The following is an 18,681-nucleotide window of genomic DNA, read 5'->3' as shown; positions in this document are numbered from 1 at the left end:
GGTGAAATAAATGATCCTTCCATCAACATTAACAACTGAATTGTCCGACCAATGGACAGTAAGTTGTTAAAAAAAGAAAGCACAGCGAAGCTGCACAAGGTGGCTGATGCTTGGCAAGAAGTGGACAATTGTGCCAAACGCTGGTATGTTTGGCCAAGTCTGTTGTCGGCTAGCTGTGACCGACCATTCATGGCATATACAAGTCAGATATCTGACCACTCATTATCCAAAATGATTATCATTTTGGTTTAAAACCCACAGCGCCAAGTGACGTGTTATGCGAGTTTTAACCCATACCATGTCAGTTATTGTTGTGGGTTTTACTGAAGAACGATGGTGATACTTACAGAGAAGCCTCCACAAGAAGCACCAGTGAATCAGAATAACTACTGAATATTCCTGATGGAAATTCAACAGCTTGTCTACCATGTGTGACAGAGCATATAGCAGACCAACTACATGCTCGGCTGAAGTCAAGATTAATAGGGAATACAACTTGCATTTCCACACTCCCATGGAGCTAATGTCTGATACTGTATATACCTGCGCCATCATCTTTCAGTGTTCACTATAAAGGTTAACTATACATTTACAGACAGTCAGTGTTCTATGGTTAGCGTTGCATTTAGCAATTGTCACACAGGCGAGCCACAAACAGGATATGGACGTTATCGGACCAAAACATCAAGGTCAGCAGACTTCACAAGAAAATCGATTCTAAACCTGTTGGTGCATGTTAATGGCTGCACAATTTGCCTAAAACCATGCGACCATTAACAAGCAACAAGGAGTTAATGAATTCATTCACAGACCACACTGGACTAATGTTTCGGCTTCTAGGATTTGGCTCTGCCAAGTACTAATTGTATATCTATATATATATATATATATATATATATATATATATATATATATATATATATATATATAGTGATCCCATTCCCATTTTATATAGTGATCCCATTTTCCCAATGCTTTATTGTACTTAATATCTAATGGCTGTACATATAGTAGAGAATAGTGGTGACTGCAGCCTTTCCCTGTCTTCTCATATCTCTAGTACAAGTACTTTTGTTTCTTTCTATGGAGCGAGTCTTCGGACGCGATTCTGTCAAACATTTTACTATTCTTTGCAATTTACATATCAGTGCTGCCTAAAAATGCCTGAGCGTATGGTGGAAATAGAGAAATATCACACGATGACTAGAGATTTCCATGACTCATTCGTTTTGGAATTTATTTATTTCAGAAGTGTGAATTATTATGTTGGCCTAGTAACATAAAAACCTGTTTTTGACAGGTTGTCACAATGTTAAATTGATCGTCTCAAACATTCTTTTCAAAATCCGTGATGCTCTGTCAAGCTTCAAAGACGACTCACCAAGACAATAAAATTGTCCTTATTTAGTGAGGGAAATGAAACATTGTCTTCAGATTTTGTTACAAGTCCAAGATTCAAAACCACAATTATTTTTGTGTCTAAAAAAGCTGATATATTGATGGGGTTTTGAAAGATCCTGTAAATCTGCAGATGGCAGGAAAATGGACATTTCTACTGACTGTTAAAATGTTCATTCTCCTCACTGTGACAATGGGGTTGTCAACATAAAAGTGATGACATATTCATCTCATCATCTCATTCATGATCATATTAATTATGGGAGAAAACGTCTTATCCTATTGACACTCAGAAGCAAAATGTCTTTCACAGAAAATAAGTAAGCTAATAAGAGAAAGCGTTGAAGTATTTTTTCTCCCTTGTTTTTTTTTTATGGTATTTGCTGTAACTTTGTGTCTACAGTACATTGAATTTGACCGATACATCCAACAATGAGTATTCATGTTGATAAAAGCTGATGAGAAGAAAGAAATTGGATCCCAGCACATAAAACAGTTACCGTATTTTTCAGACTATAAGACGCACTGGACTATAAGACGCACCCAGGTTTTAGAGGAGAAAAATAGGGAAAAAAAAATTTCAGGCAAAAAATGGTAAAATATTTAATATATGGGAGTTGTAGTTTTGGAACAGCTGCAAGGCCACATTGACAGGTGACCCTGCAGCTGTACGGGGATGTATAGGGCGTTTTTTTTGTGGGGCCAGGTGTACTTTTTAGATATACCATTTTGGGAAATGTTTATTGCTTAGATCACCTTTTATTTAATTCAGAGGCAAAACAGAGAGAAAAACCCGGCAGTTTAGCACTTTTGATTTTGACGTTCACTGTACATAAAAATATTAGTAGACCGGGCATTTTCAGACACAGGGATACCTAATGTGTATGTCTCACAGTAATGTTATACTTTTATATGTATTCTAGGGAAAGGAGGTGAACTTTTATTTATTTTATTTTTTATTATATTTTTTTTAAGTGTTTTTTTTTTTTTTTTTACTATTTTAATATCCCCCGCCTAGGGGGCTTGAACCTGCAATCATTTGATTGCAAGTCCCATAGACGGCAATACAAGTGTATTGCCGTCTATGGGAGATTCTATACATTACTATCGCTGAGGGTCATAGACCAGCCGCGATAGTAATATATATCTATGACAGGCCTGGGAGCCTTCATTAGCTCCCGGCTGTCATCGGAACAGGTCGGCTCCTGCGGCCTCGCCGTGCAGGAGCCGGCCTGCATCACTAAAGGTATGGGGCCGGTGGGGACCGGCCCCGGGGCTAACTGACTGCCAGGACCTGCGGAGGAGGAGCGGATTTGCAGCATGGCTGCGCTACTGTCACCGCTGGTTTTCTTCAGCGGCAGTAGCGCGGCAATCTGCAGGCCCCGGCAGCTAAGACACTCCCCGGCATCCGCCGGTCTATTACAGCAGATGCCGGGGACTGTCTTAGCTGCCGGGGCCTGCAGATTGCCGCGATACTGCCGCTGAAGAAAACCAGCGGTGACAGTAGCGCGGCCATGCCGCAAACCCACTCCACATTCAGACTATAAGACGCACCCTCATTTTCCTCCGAAATTTGGGGGAAAAAAAGTGCGTCTTATAGTCCGAAAAATACGGTACTTCTAGGGCCAACATGGTGGCTCAGTGGTTAGCACTGCAGCCTTGCAGTGCTGGAGTCCTGGGTTCGAATCCCACCAGGAGCAACATCTGCCAGGAGTTTGTATGTTCTCCCTGTGTTTGCCTGGATTTCCTCCCATTCTACAAAGACATACTTAAATGGAAAAAAAAAAAAAAAAGTACATTGTGATCCCTATATGGGGCTCACAATCTACATAAAAAAAAAACAGTAACTTCTATGATTTGGCACCCCCACTGATCCACTTATTGAAGGGACTGCAGCGCTCCAGAAGTAGGGACCGTTGCAGTGTTTAGTGATTGTGCCTGGTTACTGCTGCTCAGTCCCATTCACGTGAATAGGGGACAGCTGCAGTACCATTCATGGCCACTAAACAATGATGTCCCTGTTTCAGAGCATCACAACCCCTTCAATTAGCTGATTGGTGAGTATCAGTGGGTGTAAGACCCCCATCAATCTGATAGGAATGACCTATACTATGGATAGGTCAGCAATTTTTATCCTTTAAGGACGCAGAGTGGTTTGTACATTAACCCTTAAATACTATCATGTGTCTATCACAATAATATGTGTATGATAGTGGTGTACGATAGACACCATGATAGTACTTAAGGGTTAATGCTTGCCAACTTTTTTCAGATTTTCCTCCGATTTCCAAAATTTTTTACTTTTTTATTTTTCTGTCGACAAAGTTAAGGGATGTCTTATTCTTTGCAAGATGAGTTGTACTTTCATTTGGTATCATATTGGGGTACATGCAATGTTTTGATTAGCTTATTTAAGATTTTGGGGGGCCCATATGAAAATACCCAGAATTCTATAATTATTTGTTGGCATTTTGTTACTATGGTGTTCACTCTATAATAAAAATGACATTACTCTGCATGGCGAGTCATTATAGCACTAAATAGCACTATTTTTGAATAATGCAGACTTCTACACATATGGGGGTACCTAACATGATTGTTTATTTTAGTTGATTTACATTTTGTGTTTTTTAAATTAAAATGTAATTTTAATTTGCCCTTTTTTTTTTTTCTACTTTTTTCCACAAGGGGACTTGAACTTGGGATCTGCTGATTTCCAATACAATGTACTTTATTACATTATATTGCATCAAATCACACATAGGCTCCCTATGTACAATAGGAAAAGCTGCAGAGGGGGCCGTGATCATTATTGATCGCTAAGAGGATGACCTTAAAGGGGTTGTCCCATTACAAGGTTTCCAACTCTATACTGCTAGTTTATGCGGATTTAAGACTTTTCCTAAATGCATTTCTTTATCAAAACTGCTTTGTTGTGCCGCTATCTTAATTTATTCACTTAATTGTTTACACTCTGTTTCTATGGCCCTTGGGATTATCTGCTCATTTGTCAAGTGATGTAGCTGCCTGCTCTCAGGAGGGAAGGAGGGGCTGGGAGCAGCTCTGAGCTATATGTGTCTTTTAAGTAGCGGAGCTTCTCAGATAGGGGAGGTGAGAGCTCCGGGATTTCTGAGCTCTTATCAGTCAGTTTAATTGAATTTGGCTGATAAGGGCTGAGATAGGGAGTCCGTTACCTCTGTATGTAAAGCAAACTGACTCAAATCCAGCTCTGCTACATCAGCTTCACACTGTGGTAATTCATTTACAACCAATCCAGTGCAAGTGAAACCCCGCCCACCTATGTGCCGAGAAAAGCAGGAAATGAAGAGAGCACAACAGCCTGCAGATTAGTGAACAAGCGTCATGGGAATACCCCTTTAACATGTCATAAACTTCAATTCTAGTAGACTCCATTACAATTCCGTAAAAAAAATCCCAAATGCTTACCATAGCAAATCCAGAAAGCAAAGCTGAAGTCCTGCTAGAGGCCTTTAACTTGGCTCTGCTAAGATATAACTTCCTCCAGGATAAGGCCTGCACTGAGTGATGGTTGGATGTCACCAGTTCCAGATAGCTGCGTCTAACCCAGTCTCTGTAGTCCATACCTTTGTTGCCGCGCTCAGAGACGGCGGGAGTGGAGGGATCCACTGGGACATTTAGTTCACTACTCATGTTTGCTTCTAATGCTGAAAAACAATTGAATATCAGTAAGATGCCAAACAGCAGGAATAATACTATATAATACAGTAACAGTAGAACAAATCTAACTTTATATTTATATCAGTTATAGGTGGACTAAATTTATTTTTTATTAGCCAATAACTTACACTCATCTTCCCACCTACCACTAGTTCAAAGGACACAGGAGCAGAGTAACAAGAAAGAATAAAGACAAAACAAAGTTCATAAAGCACTCGATTTTTTTTGCATCATTTTCACCCCTTTTTCCAATATATATTTTGCAACCTGTATTACCTTATTTAGTTATTCTTTTCTAACTAAATCCCTTTGTTCCAGTTAGGTCATTCTGACCAGTTATTCTCTACATGGAATACTGTACAAGTCCCTGACTATGATAGACTAACACCAAGGCTCTCCCAAGGAGAAGACAAACTTCTGTCACTAACTACCTGTACTGATGAGCAGAAAGTTCCTGTCACACAGTTATGGAGAATGAGAACACAGCACAGACTGACTGTCTCTAAGGTAGGGTTCACACTGCCATTGGTGTCCATTCAGAAGGTGTTCACACACAAAAAAAAAAAAAAAAAAACCTGATGGCTATCAGTTACTGTCTGTTATATGTCCGTTGCCCATAGACCTCAATGTTAAAAAAATAAAGTACACTTGCTGTCCTTTTTTTCAAAAAGACAGAAAAGTCCGGCATGTAGGATTTTTTGTCCACTTGAAAAAACGCACATGGTTGTAAACGGACACTAAAGGACACAAGATAAAATCCCATTGAAATGAATGGAAATTGCAAACGGACCAGCTAGTGTCTATTGCTAAAATCTTGTATAGGAAATTGCCATGGACAATGCTGAGCAGACACCAACGGTAGTGTGAACGCCCCCTTAGATATCTAGGAAAATATAGAAAGAAGGAGAATTACACAGCTTCTAGCTGTCCTTATGATGCTGTGCTGATGAATCATGGGATTAATAGAAAAAGCAAAGAGAAGGAGAAATACAAAAAAAAGTCAGGATGCTGCAAAAAGCCAGATTGTAGGGTTATAAGTGTAGTAAACATGAAAGAAGCCTAGACTGTGTCAGATAATCATGTGATGGGGACAGGGATGGAATAAAGTGTTTTTGCTTGAGTGTTTGTTTCAGGATGGGTTCACATCTGCATTTGTCTCTCCGTGTCAGATCAGTCTCAAAATCCTCAAAAGTTGATTTCAAACAGTCCGTTTTAAAACCAATTGATTTCAATGGGTTGTAAAAACCATCTGCAGGTGTGTGTCTGGAGCATTTCTGTCTGGTATCCACTCTTTTGGGTGGAGAAAAAAGTCAGATTTGTGGGCAGGGTCGGATTGGCCCGCGGGGAGCCGATGAATCCCCCGGTGGGCCAGGAGCCTTGACTATCAGCATACCTCCCAACCGTCCCGATTTCCGCGGGACAGTCACGATTTGGGTGACATATCCCGCGGTCCCGGTTGGAGGGAGGTATGTCCCGATTTCAACTCAGATCTGCGTCCAGAGGCTGAAGCTGCTCGCTTGCTCGCTTCGCCGCTGCGTCTCTCTCTCACTGACACATGCGGCTGAAGCGAGGAGCTGACCTGTGTCAGCTCCTCGCTTCGCTGCTGCCGCCGGCTCCTGGCTTGTAGACGCGATGTACAAGCCAGGAGCCGGCGGCAGCGGCGAAGCGAGGAGCTGACACAGGTCAGCTCCTCGCTTCAGCCGCATGTGTCAGCGAGAGAGAGACGCAGCGGCGAAGTGAGCACACGAGCAGCTTCAGCCGCATGTGTCAGGGAGAGAGGCGGGCAGCGGCGAAGCGAGGAGCTGACATGTGTCAGCTCCTTCCTTCAGCCGCATGTGTCAGCGAGAGAGGCGGGCAGAGAGCGGCGAGGGAGCGGAGGAGAAGGTAAGTTTAATGTGGAGGTGGAACGTGAATCTGGGGGCAGATGAAGGAGAGGACGGCATGACACTGGGGGCAGAGATGGAGAGGACGGCATGACACTGGGGGCAGAGATGGAGAGGACATGAATCTGGGGGCAGAGATGGGGGACATGAATCTGGGGGCAGAGATGGGGGACATGAATCTGGGGGCAGAGATGGAGGGACAGGAATCTGGGGGCAGAGATGTGGGACATGAATCTGGGGGCAGAGATGTGGGGACATGAATCTGGGGGCAGATATGGAGGGACATGAATCTGGGGGCAGAGATGGAGTGGACATGAATCTGGGGGCAGAGATGTGGGGACATGAATCTGGGGGCAGAGATGGAGGGACATGAATCTGGGGGCAGTGATGGAGTGGACATGAAACTGGGGGCAGAGATGGGGGACATGAATCTGGGGGCAGAGATGGAGAGGACATGAATTTGGGGGCAGAGATGGAGGGACATGAATCTGGGGCAGAGATGTGGGACATGAATCTGGGGGCAGAGATGTGGGGACATGAATCTGGGGGCAGAGATGGAGAGGACATGAATCTGGGGGCAGAGATGGAGGGACATGAATCTGGGGGCAGAGATTGGGGGACATGAATCTGGGGGCAGAGATGGAGGGACAGGAATCTGGGGGCAGAGATGGAGGGACATGAATCTGGGGGCAGAGATGGAAGAGGGACATGAAACTGGGGGCAGATGAAGGGTGTATATGAAACTGGGGGAGAGATAGAGAGGGGACATATAATTTACGGGTGACTGTAGGAGGATTATACTGTGTGCGGGCACATGAAAAATTAACGAGTGGGTGGAGTCAACACAAAAGTGGGTGGGGCTAAATTTGCCGCACATTTTGTCCCTCTTTCGGTTCTTCAAAAGTTGGGAGATATGCTATCAGTGTTCATTTTCCCAATGCAGATGCATTGGCAGACTGAGGACTGATAGTGGCAGGGGCCAGATCGGTAACCTCAGGGGCCACAAGCTGCCGGCAACACTGTAATGACTAAAGATGGCCGGCTGCCGGCAGTTGCCCGGAGCCCTGACACACACACAGGGGCCTCCTGCCAGTCATATACTTTCCCTATTAATATAGGGAGAGTATACAATTGGGAGGACACTGTGCAACTTCAGCAGCAGCTATCACTGCAATTTTCAACTCTCTGTGCAGCCCGGACTTCCCTCCTCCCTCCTGTGTGGACAGAGACAAGTCTGCTGCGATGCTGCACTTTCTTCTTCACAAATGTGAGTATATTTTTTCTTTTTTTTGTTAAAATGTAATATTTAATATGTATACAATTGTTTAACCCTTAAAGGGGCTCTATCAGCAAAATTTAAAATAAAACCCTAAAAAAGAATTTGTCAATCTTATGTATTGTGCACGGTGGGCGGGCATTCAGGGTCCAACGTCATCTTCAGCCACGCCTCCTCTTCCAGTGATGTTCTCTGGTTTTATTTTAAACCGGGGGGGAATTTAATATAACTTTAGCGGTGCCTGAATAGCTATTCACGCATATGTGGGACCCTATCAACATAATTTTGCTGATAGAGCCCCTTTAAGTACTATCATGGTGTCTATCATACACCACTACTATACACTTATTATGATAGACACCATGATAGTACTTAAGGGTTAAACTATGTGTCTTGTATACTGTGTGAGTGCTGTATGATTGTATACAGGTATGTGTGAGTATATAAAGTATGCTATAATAATGTGTGAGTGTATATGAAGAGCTCAACGGAAAAATGGCCTAAGTCCACATTTTGTCATATTTCAAATTATTACCTAGAAAGCTTCTTTGTACCTCGTTCTATGCATTGGGTTTACACGGTACCTAGGATTAATGACCTAAGTCCATATATTTCAATGCAGAAGAATTTACATTCAATGGAATAATGGCCTAAGTCCAATACAAACTTACTTACTTCACTCTCGTTGGTCATTTTTTCATTGAAATCGTGACTTCCGGTCTGTTGTTTATATTAGTGTAAAAACTTTGTCTTATTGTTTAAAAGGCTCTAAATCAACTTTTGCACATATTTAGCGCCGAAAAGGGAGGCAGGTAATTATTCTTCTTCATCGTTTAATGATAGTAGTAATTAATTAATAATATTAAATAAATAATATTTATACATGAAGCTGCAATTTTTTTAATAAATAATACAATTTATGATTAGGATTAACGGTGTTCATTAGCTGATTACATTGGATAGATATATTCCACAATAATGCCCGTTTGCTTTAGGCTAAAACTTTAAATTTCGTTTTTCTCACAATATTGATTTGTGGACTTAGGCCATTTTTCCGTTGAGCTCTTCATATATGTAATATATATAGTATTAATACATTCATATAAGTATACATAAATGTATATATGCTATTATACTGTATATATGTGTGAGTATATATTAATGTATATCTATGAGTGTGTAGGTATATAGTGTGTACAATCCCATCCACACATTGCAGAAAAATACATGCAGCGTAAATGCTGCAATTTCCAAAACTGTTGCAGTTTTGGAAATTGCATCATGTCACTTATACCTACAGAAACACCGGAGGTTTCCCTAAAAGGAAGCAGAAAGTCCTCACAGGAAACCTTTGTGGAGTTTCTTCAATAAGCGCTGCAGGAAAAACTGATCCGTTGCCGCCAGAAGTTTTCCTGCAGTGCTTTTTTGCTGCAGAACAATTGCGCAGCTACAATTCCCCCGCCATGTTTTTAGAAGCGCATGCATTTTAGAATTTGCAGCATCTTCCACATCTTTTTTTCCTGCAATGTGTGGATGAGGTAAATTTGATTACATTTCATTCGCTTTGCTTGTTTTGTAAAACACATCAATTTTTATTCTGCCATAGCCAAAAACGCTGTTTCTGCAATGTTGGGCTTTAGCCTATTGAGGTTGTGCACAAACTAGAGCGATCACTGTGGCGGCCGCCAGGAAGATGTAAAAAGAAAAAAAGAAAAAAAAAAAAGCCTTCTCACCTGTCCCCAGCATCCCGTTATCCTCTCTCTGTGTCTGTTATGTCTCATGGCCGCATTTCTGGAAATCCTGTACCTAATTGGTCTCAGTGATCACATGAGTTGCAGGACTCCCAGCAAGAAGCTGCTGGTACGAGACTCAATGGACACTGGTGGCGGACAACGGAGCACTGGGAACAGGTGAATGAGCTTTTTATTTATTTATTTTTTATTTTATCTCCCCCCACCACATGAGTTGCTCCAATTCCTGGACAAATCCTTAAAGGATTTATCCATCTTTCTAATATTGATGGCCTGTCCTTAGGATAGGCTATCAATATTCCATCTGCGATGATACAACAGCCTGCACCTCTGCAGATCAGTTTCCAGGACAGTGTGGCTACAGTTAATGGTAACAATTTTAGGAGCCACGCTGTTCATTTACCATACAGTGTGTAGCAGTGGGATTAGGTAGTGCACATCATATGGCGGGTGAGCGGCATGGCTCCTGACATGTTATTACCTTTAGCTGACCTGTCTCGGTATCGCTGGTCTGCATTGATCCTGATGGCGGGCCCCTAGAAACAATTCCACTGATGGGCCCTAGACACCCCAGTCTGACACTGCTTGCGGGACCTCTCAAGTGCAGCCACCAAGCTGCATTCTTGCACCCGTTCTAGCTATGCTCCTGTACACCAACACTAGCGTGCTAATCTCCTCTATGCTGCTATTGTTTGCCCATTTCATAAGACGGTTGTGTAATGTGAGCCTATCTTCTGTGCTCTTCCTGTTCACGCGAAGCATGAAGCATCACAGGAAAGAACACCAGGCCCTTACAGTATTTAGACACAGACTACTTTGGAAGGATTCCATTTAGCTGATAAGCCAAACCCTATAATTCAGTATAACACTCAGAACGACACTTTAACGTGCAAGTTCCTTTATACTGTATGCTTAACACATAGTAAATTAGCCATTATTTTAGAAACATTGGGTGTAATTGGACATTACGGGGTAACCTGAGAACGGAATAATAACAATGCTTGACAGGCTAATAAACACTGTACAATATTTATTTTACTTCTTGCTCAGTTCAATAGCTCAGTAAAAGCTTTACTACCAGTATGTGCCAAATTCCTCCCAAGCATAAAGTGCCCACATGGCCAATATGAGCGAAACTACACACTCACTAAAATGGAATGAATAGCCAAAGCAAGGCAAATAATACGTAGATAGTCAAGGGGTCCGTCAGCATCTCAAGGAACGGAACTGCTTATGTAGAAATTAATGTAAAGCAGATCTGTCCTTGGCTTCACATATTGTAAAAAATAAGCTACAGATAATACAATTCTAGCAATATGACTAGGTATGAGGGTCTACAGTCTGCACACAAATAGCAGCAAGTGCTTAAGTAGCTGACAAAACAGTATAAAAACAGTAGCTTGGCAGCCAAGTCTCAAAACCCAAAGTTTACTTTCCAGGGTTTAGTCCATAAACTTAATTTAGCACAAGGGATATGTTTGTTTTTACTAAAATATGTGCTATGTTTTTTGGAAACAAAAGTAAAAAGCTAGTCTATTACTAGTTAATACATAGCAGTTATAAGCGGGACCTTTTGCCGGCTCCCCCCTAACGCACAAGAAGACACAATAATATAAAGTGCAGATTGTGGCTGGGGGCCATTGTGCATCTTATCCCACACCCTGCAGATAGCACATAGGGTAGGTTATAGGGATTGTACCACCTTTGTAGTCTGGTTAATTTTATTTGAACATTGTATGTGTATTTCTCTATGTTTGTTGGGCATTATAGGAAAGGGTTCAATAAATGTACTAAACTGAGAACTATCCTTTAACTCATGGGAGTTAAAAACCCTAAGAGAGGTGAGATATTTCAGTTTAGGGACCCATCTAACAGAGGTTGTCTTGTCGTGGCAGACGGGCTTACCATTACAGATAGATAAGTGTAAAAGCCAAGAACCTCACTTTCATGTATTCTTATATACAGTAGGTATTTGTGGTAACGCTCTCGGTGCTTAGAGTGCTGTTGCACCTTTTGGATCCAAACTAAGGCCAGCCTAAGTAGAGTTAACCATATGATATGCCATACATTTCTGATAAATGCAGGTCTAGCATCTATCTTTATAAAGAACCTCCCCAGCCTCTGTGTCCTGCTACTTACCTGACTGTGACCTTGCTGTGAAGACCGTCAGCTATGGCTGAGATTTATGGAAATATTATTTCTCTGAGATATGGAGTCTCCATAACTCCCATAAAAGTGAAATGGACTTACAGAAATAACGTAGCTCACTGTTCTATGTATGCGCAACTCCCATTCACTTCTGTCACGAGTTACGAAAACAGTGTAGCTCAGAGGTATGCTGTCACTGAAATGCCTGACCGTAACTGACAGTCTCCACAGTTAGGTCAATGTCACGTAAGTAGTAGAGATGAGTGAACACTATTCGAAAAAGCCGTTTCGAATAGCACGCTCCCATAGAAATGAATGGACGTAGCTGGCACGCGGGGGGTTAAGCAGCCGGCCGCCAGCAAAGTCTGCGTGCCGGCCGCTTCCATTCATTTCTATGGGAGCGTGCTATTCGAAACGGCTGTTTCGAATAGTGTTCGCACATCTCTAGTAAGTAGCCACGGAGGTTGTAGGGACTCACTTTATAGATAGGTGTGGGTCCCAGAGGTATCAAACATTTATAACATATCCCATATGGCCATAAATGTCTTTTGTGGGAAAACCCCTTTAAACCTGATATTTAGGTAAAATACATAGCTCATGCACTTTCCTATGATTGTCTACTAATAGCAAATAAGTGTACTTGATAATGTGGCACCAAACAGGTCTGATAAACTGAGAACTTTTCTTGAATCATCTTCTTTAGTGTTGTGTACATACAGATTTTAAAAACATTAGTTTCATATACTGACATGAATGTGAAAAGCAAAATCACGTCTTACAGATATCCTGCATTCCTTACAGAAAATATGGTCAAATTCCAGTCATGAGAATTCAACACAGGGAAAGATAATTTATCTAAATGTGAAACTTATTGATTTTCATGGACTTTTACATCAAACTTTAAGTGCATGTTCATCTTTAAGCATGGTGTCATTTTTAGATCCAACATTCTTTGCTAGTTCATTTCTAACCATATTACGCTAGGTTCACACTAGTGTTTGCTCGTCTCTGTCCAGGATTCCGCTTAAATCGGCAGAGAGAAAAGTCCTGAAAGCAGAACGTCTCTCTGCTGTTTTCAGTATAAAATTGTTGGAAACCCAGTGCACCTCATTATAGTCCTTCCTGCAGTTTCCAAGGGGCACTGCTTTTTAAAGAAGAGAGGGTTTCCATCTTTCAGTTCTCCAATGCGAACCCCAAACCCGACGCTAATGTGAACCTGGCCTTAATAACATTCTGAAATGCTGGTGGCTCAAGGCCGTCAGCATTCCTCCCTGAAGTCAACATTGCCAGCTTACCTGTACAAATAGGAGATCAGAATCACAATCAGAGTCTATGGGAGTCAGTTCAAGGCTCTAATAGACTTGCATTGTTAGTTTGACCTCCTTCTATGAGCCACAGTGGATCAGAAAGAAGGTCAGTACTTTGGAGGGAAGCATATAACTTTACAATAAAGCTAAGAATCGGTAACGTTATACCACACATAGGCTCATCTACAAACAGACTCATACAAAAAATTATCGGAGTATTTCTTTAAGATATCCTAAATTAAATAAAATGATCTGCTTAGTCTGATAAAAAGAATATTAAAATCATCATAGATATGTAAAAAAAAAACTATGCAGCTTTTCTCTCTTTTTACTAGAGTATACTAAAACTAAAAAAATCTGAGAAAGAAAAAATATTTACTTCTTCACCCAACGGGAGACAAGTCTAGTCTTAAAATGACTTCATGCTAAAAAAAACTGGTTGTTACTTTAACACTACCTCTTCCTACTGGTGGTTATTAGAGATGAGCGAACACTAAAATGTTCGAGGTTCGAAATTCGATTCGAACAGCCGCTCACTGTTCGAGTGTTCGAATGGGTTTCGAACCCCATTATAGTCTATGGGGAACATAAACTCGTTAAGGGGGAAACCCAAATTCGTGTCTGGAGGGTCACCAAGTCCACTATGACACCCCAGGAAATGATGCCAACACCTCTGGAATGACACTGGGACAGCAGGGGAAGCATGTCTGGGGGCATAAAAGTCACTTTATTTCATGGAAATCCCTGTCAGTTTGCGATTTTCGCAAGCTAACTTTTCCCCATAGAAATGCATTGGCCAGTGCTGATTGGCCAGAGTACGGAACTCGACCAATCAGCGCTGGCTCTGCTGGAGGAGGCGGAGTCTAAGATAGCTCCACACCAGTCTCCATTCAGGTCCGACCTTAGACTCCGCCTCCTCCGGCAGAGCCAGCGCTGATTGGCCGAAGGCTGGCCAATGCATTCCTATGCGAATGCAGACTTAGCAGTGCTGAGTCAGTTTTGCTCAACTACACATCTGATGCACACTCGGCACTGCTACATCAGATGTAGCAATCTGATGTAGCAGAGCCGAGGGTGCACTAGAACCCCTGTGCAAACTCAGTTCACGCTAATAGAATGCATTGGCCAGCGCTGATTGGCCAATGCATTCTATTAGCCCGATGAAGTAGAGCTGAATGTGTGTGCTAAGCACACACATTCAGCACTGCTTCATCAAGCCAATACAATGCATTAGCCAGTGCTGATTGGCCAGAGTACGGAATTCGGCCAATCAGCGCTGGCCAATGCATTCTATTAGCCCGATGAAGTAGAGCTGAATGTGTGTGCTAAGCACACACATTCAGCACTGCTTCATCAAGCCAATACAATGCATTAGCCAGTGCTGATTGGCCAGAGTACGGAATTCGGCCAATCAGCGCTGGCTCTGCTGGAGGAGGCGGAGTCTAAGATCGCTCCACACCAGTCTCCATTCAGGTCCGACCTTAGACTCCGCCTCCTCCGGCAGAGCCAGCGCTGATTGGCCGAAGGCTGGCCAATGCATTCCTATGCGAATGCAGACTTAGCAGTGCTGAGTCAGTTTTGCTCAACTACACATCTGATGCACACTCGGCACTGCTACATCAGATGTAGCAATCTGATGTAGCAGAGCCGAGGGTGCACTAGAACCCCTGTGCAAACTCAGTTCACGCTAATAGAATGCATTGGCCAGCGCTGATTGGCCAATGCATTCTATTAGCCCGATGAAGTAGAGCTGAATGTGTGTGCTAAGCACACACATTCAGCACTGCTTCATCAAGCCAATACAATGCATTAGCCAGTGCTGATTGGCCAGAGTACGGAATTCGGCCAATCAGCGCTGGCTCTGCTGGAGGAGGCGGAGTCTAAGGTCGGACCTGAATGGAGACTGGTGTGGAGCGATCTTAGACTCCGCCTCCTCCAGCAGAGCCAGCGCTGATTGGCCGAATTCCGTACTCTGGCCAATCAGCACTGGCTAATGCATTGTATTGGCGTGATGAAGCAGTGCTGAATGTGTGTGCTTAGCACACACATTCAGCTCTACTTCATCGGGCTAATAGAATGCATTGGCCAATCAGCGCTGGCCAATGCATTCTATTAGCGTGAACTGAGTTTGCACAGGGGTTCTAGTGCACCCTCGGCTCTGCTACATCAGATTGCTACATCTGATGTAGCAGTGCCGAGTGTGCATCAGATGTGTAGTTGAGCAAAACTGACTCAGCACTGCTAAGTCTCTGCATTCGCATAGGAATGCATTGGCCAGCCTTCGGCCAATCAGCGCTGGCTCTGCCGGAGGAGGCGGAGTCTAAGGTCGGACCTGAATGGAGACTGGTGTGGAGCGATCTTAGACTCCGCCTCCTCCAGCAGAGCCAGCGCTGATTGGTCGAGTTCCGTACTCTGGCCAATCAGCGCTGGCCAATGCATTCTATTAGCCCGATGAAGTAGAGCTGAATGTGTGTGCTTAGCACACACATTCAGCTCTACTTCATCAGGCTAATAGAATACATTGGCCAATCAGCGCTGGCCAATGCATTCTATTAGCTTGATGAAGCAGAGTGTGCACAAGGGTTCAAGCGCACCCTCGGCTCTGATGTAGCAGAGCTGAGGGTGCACAAGGGTTCAAGTGCACCCTCGGCTCTCCTACATCAGAGCCGAGGGTGCGCTTGAACCCTTGTGCAGCCTCGGCTCTGCTACATCAGAGCCGAGGGTGCGCTTGAACCCTTGTGCACACTCTGCTTCACCAAGCTAATAGAATGCATTGGCCAGCACTGATTGGCCAGAGTACGGAATTCGGCCAATCAGCGCTGGCCAATGCATCCCTATGGGAAAAAGTTTATCTCACAAAAATCACAATTACACACCCGATAGAGCCCCAAAAAGTTATTTTTAATAACATTCCCCCCTAAATAAAGGTTATCCCTAGCTATCCCTGCCTGTACAGCTATCCCTGTCTCATAGTCACAAAGTTCACATTCTCATATGACCCGGATTTGAAATCCACTATTCGTCTAAAATGGAGGTCACCTGATTTCGGCAGCCAATGACTTTTTCCAATTTTTTTCAATGCCCCCAGTGTCGTAGTTCCTGTCCCACCTCCCCTGCGCTGTTATTGGTGCAAAAAAGGCGCCAGGGAAGGTGGGAGGGGAATCGAATTTTGGCGCACTTTACCACGTGGTGTTCGATTCGATTCGAACATGGCGAACACCCTGATATCCGATCGAACATGTGTTCGATAGAACACTGTTCGCTCATCTCTAGTGGTTATATGATAAGAGGCTGCAATACTAGCCAATGGAGAGACCACCTACATAAAAAGTCTATTAAACTAACATAGGTCTAGATGTACCCTGGTGGTCTAGGGTAGTGAAGGGCTTACCATACCAGGAACCTCAGTCTAGGGGGAGAGAAGGTTAACATTTCATACCTGGTGTTAAGTAGTTTAGTCGCTCACGCCTCTTAAACATCTGAACCCATTTGTCAGACATTTTGATTTCCAACTCTGACCCACCCAGTCTACAAGGAATGTTTACCTCTAATATGGAGAATGGTAGGACTATATGCTAGACGTGATGGAACTGTGATTTTTTGCAAATTTAGCAACTGTATCTATCAATTTATCTACTGTATATACTCGAGTATAAGCCAACCCGAATATAAGCCGAGGCCCCTAATTTTACCACAAAAACTGGGAAAACTTATTGACTCGAGTATAAGCCGAGGGGGGGGGGGAATCCACCATTGCAGATAAAAAGTCTGGTCATGTGCATTGCAGCTTAGTAACTCCATGGGGATCATAGTAATAGCAGTTAACCCCATCATGTCCCTCACATTAACCCCCTGTGTGCCTCACATAAGAGTTACTGATATGTGGGACATACGGAGGTAATAATTAGGTATCTTCATAATTAAGGTCCTTCATTAGTACCCTCATGTGTCTCACATATTAGTAAACCTTAAATGGGGCACACAGGGGTTAATATGAGGGAAATTATGGGGTTAACTGCTATTAATGTGAGGCAAATGGAGTTACTGAAACTAAATTAATAACCCCAAATGCCTGACATTAATAGGCAGAGTAACTAAAGGAAGGTCCCTGTGTGTGTCACTTTACTGTAGCTTCCTCTCCTCCATACAACAGACATCTTCCATAAGACACAATGAATCCTGGCCACTCATCTGCAGGGTAGATGCTAAATCCTAGTGTGCTAAAGGATCTCTGATGACGTCATGACCATGTGATCGGACTCTGGTGTGGGCGGAGCTACTAGGATTTAGACTCAACCTTATCTGCAGATGTTACATACCAGTGGCTACAGGACCTTTGATGACATCACAGTCACGTGACCTCATGACAAGCCAATCACAGAGCGGTAGGACTAAAGGACCTCCCCCTTCCAGGTACTTCCAGTTTTCTGTGCTCTGTGGACCCTGACTCGTGTATAAGCTGAGGAGAGCTTTACCAGCATGAAAAATGTGCTGAAAAAGTCGGCTTATACTCGAGTATATACGGTATATACACTGTATATATTGTAAGCTGCTGGAGGGGGTGTACATCTCACCCAGATTGCTTAGATGATGATGATGATGATGATGATGATGAAAATGATGATATCCAGAAAGTTTGCTTCTCAGTAACACAGCTTGGTTTGCTGAGCTTTGTTTAGTGCTGTGCACTGGGGAATGGCAGGTAGGCTGGTAGTGGCACTTGTCATTCTCATACCCTCCAGTCCACACCTTGTGGACGCTCCTGCAGGAATGCAGCTGTGTCAGGTTGCCCTTGTTAGTGAGGCATAAGAAGTCTGCTCTGCTAGAATACTGGGTAAGAGCTTGGCTGGAGAGCCACCTAGGAGGTTGTTACTACCTGAGAAGGTCCTGACTACCTGAACTGTTTTTTATTATAAGTGAGGCAGCCATCTTTTGTTTAGTTTGAGCCCAGACGGGCAGGTGTTTATTTTGTGTTTTTCTTTGCGGCTGTACTGACTGGGAGTGAATAAAACTCTACATTTTGGACTGACAACTTGGAGTTTGTGTCTATGCAAATCACCCAGCTACCCCAGATCCTGACTATATGTACAATATTTCTATGCATATACATACATACTAAACAGCTGTTATGCTGCTCATACACTTGAAAACTATTATGGTGTTGCATGTCATTTTTGGACAGCTTTCCCAAAGGGGAAGTAATATATTACTGCGACGAG

At 43.1% G+C, this 18,681-nt stretch overlaps 1 protein-coding gene across 1 annotated transcript in view; it reads right to left on the bottom strand.

Moving 5' to 3' along the window:
• Nucleotides 1–18,681, bottom strand: part of ORAI2 (ORAI calcium release-activated calcium modulator 2) — a 35,321-nt gene that overhangs the window by 5,637 nt on the left and 11,003 nt on the right. The window contains exon 2 of the mRNA XM_075263958.1: nucleotides 4,846–5,084. Coding sequence (XP_075120059.1) covers nucleotides 4,846–5,070 — 225 coding nt within the window. The 5' untranslated portion in view covers nucleotides 5,071–5,084. The remainder of the gene's footprint in view (nucleotides 1–4,845; nucleotides 5,085–18,681) is intronic.

This window comes from Leptodactylus fuscus, chromosome 2, assembly GCF_031893055.1.
Source record: "Leptodactylus fuscus isolate aLepFus1 chromosome 2, aLepFus1.hap2, whole genome shotgun sequence".
In the NCBI taxonomy this organism is placed as follows: Eukaryota; Metazoa; Chordata; class Amphibia; order Anura; family Leptodactylidae; genus Leptodactylus; species Leptodactylus fuscus.
Note: the sequence above shows the minus strand (reverse complement) of the source record. Positions and strands in the feature narration are given on the sequence as shown.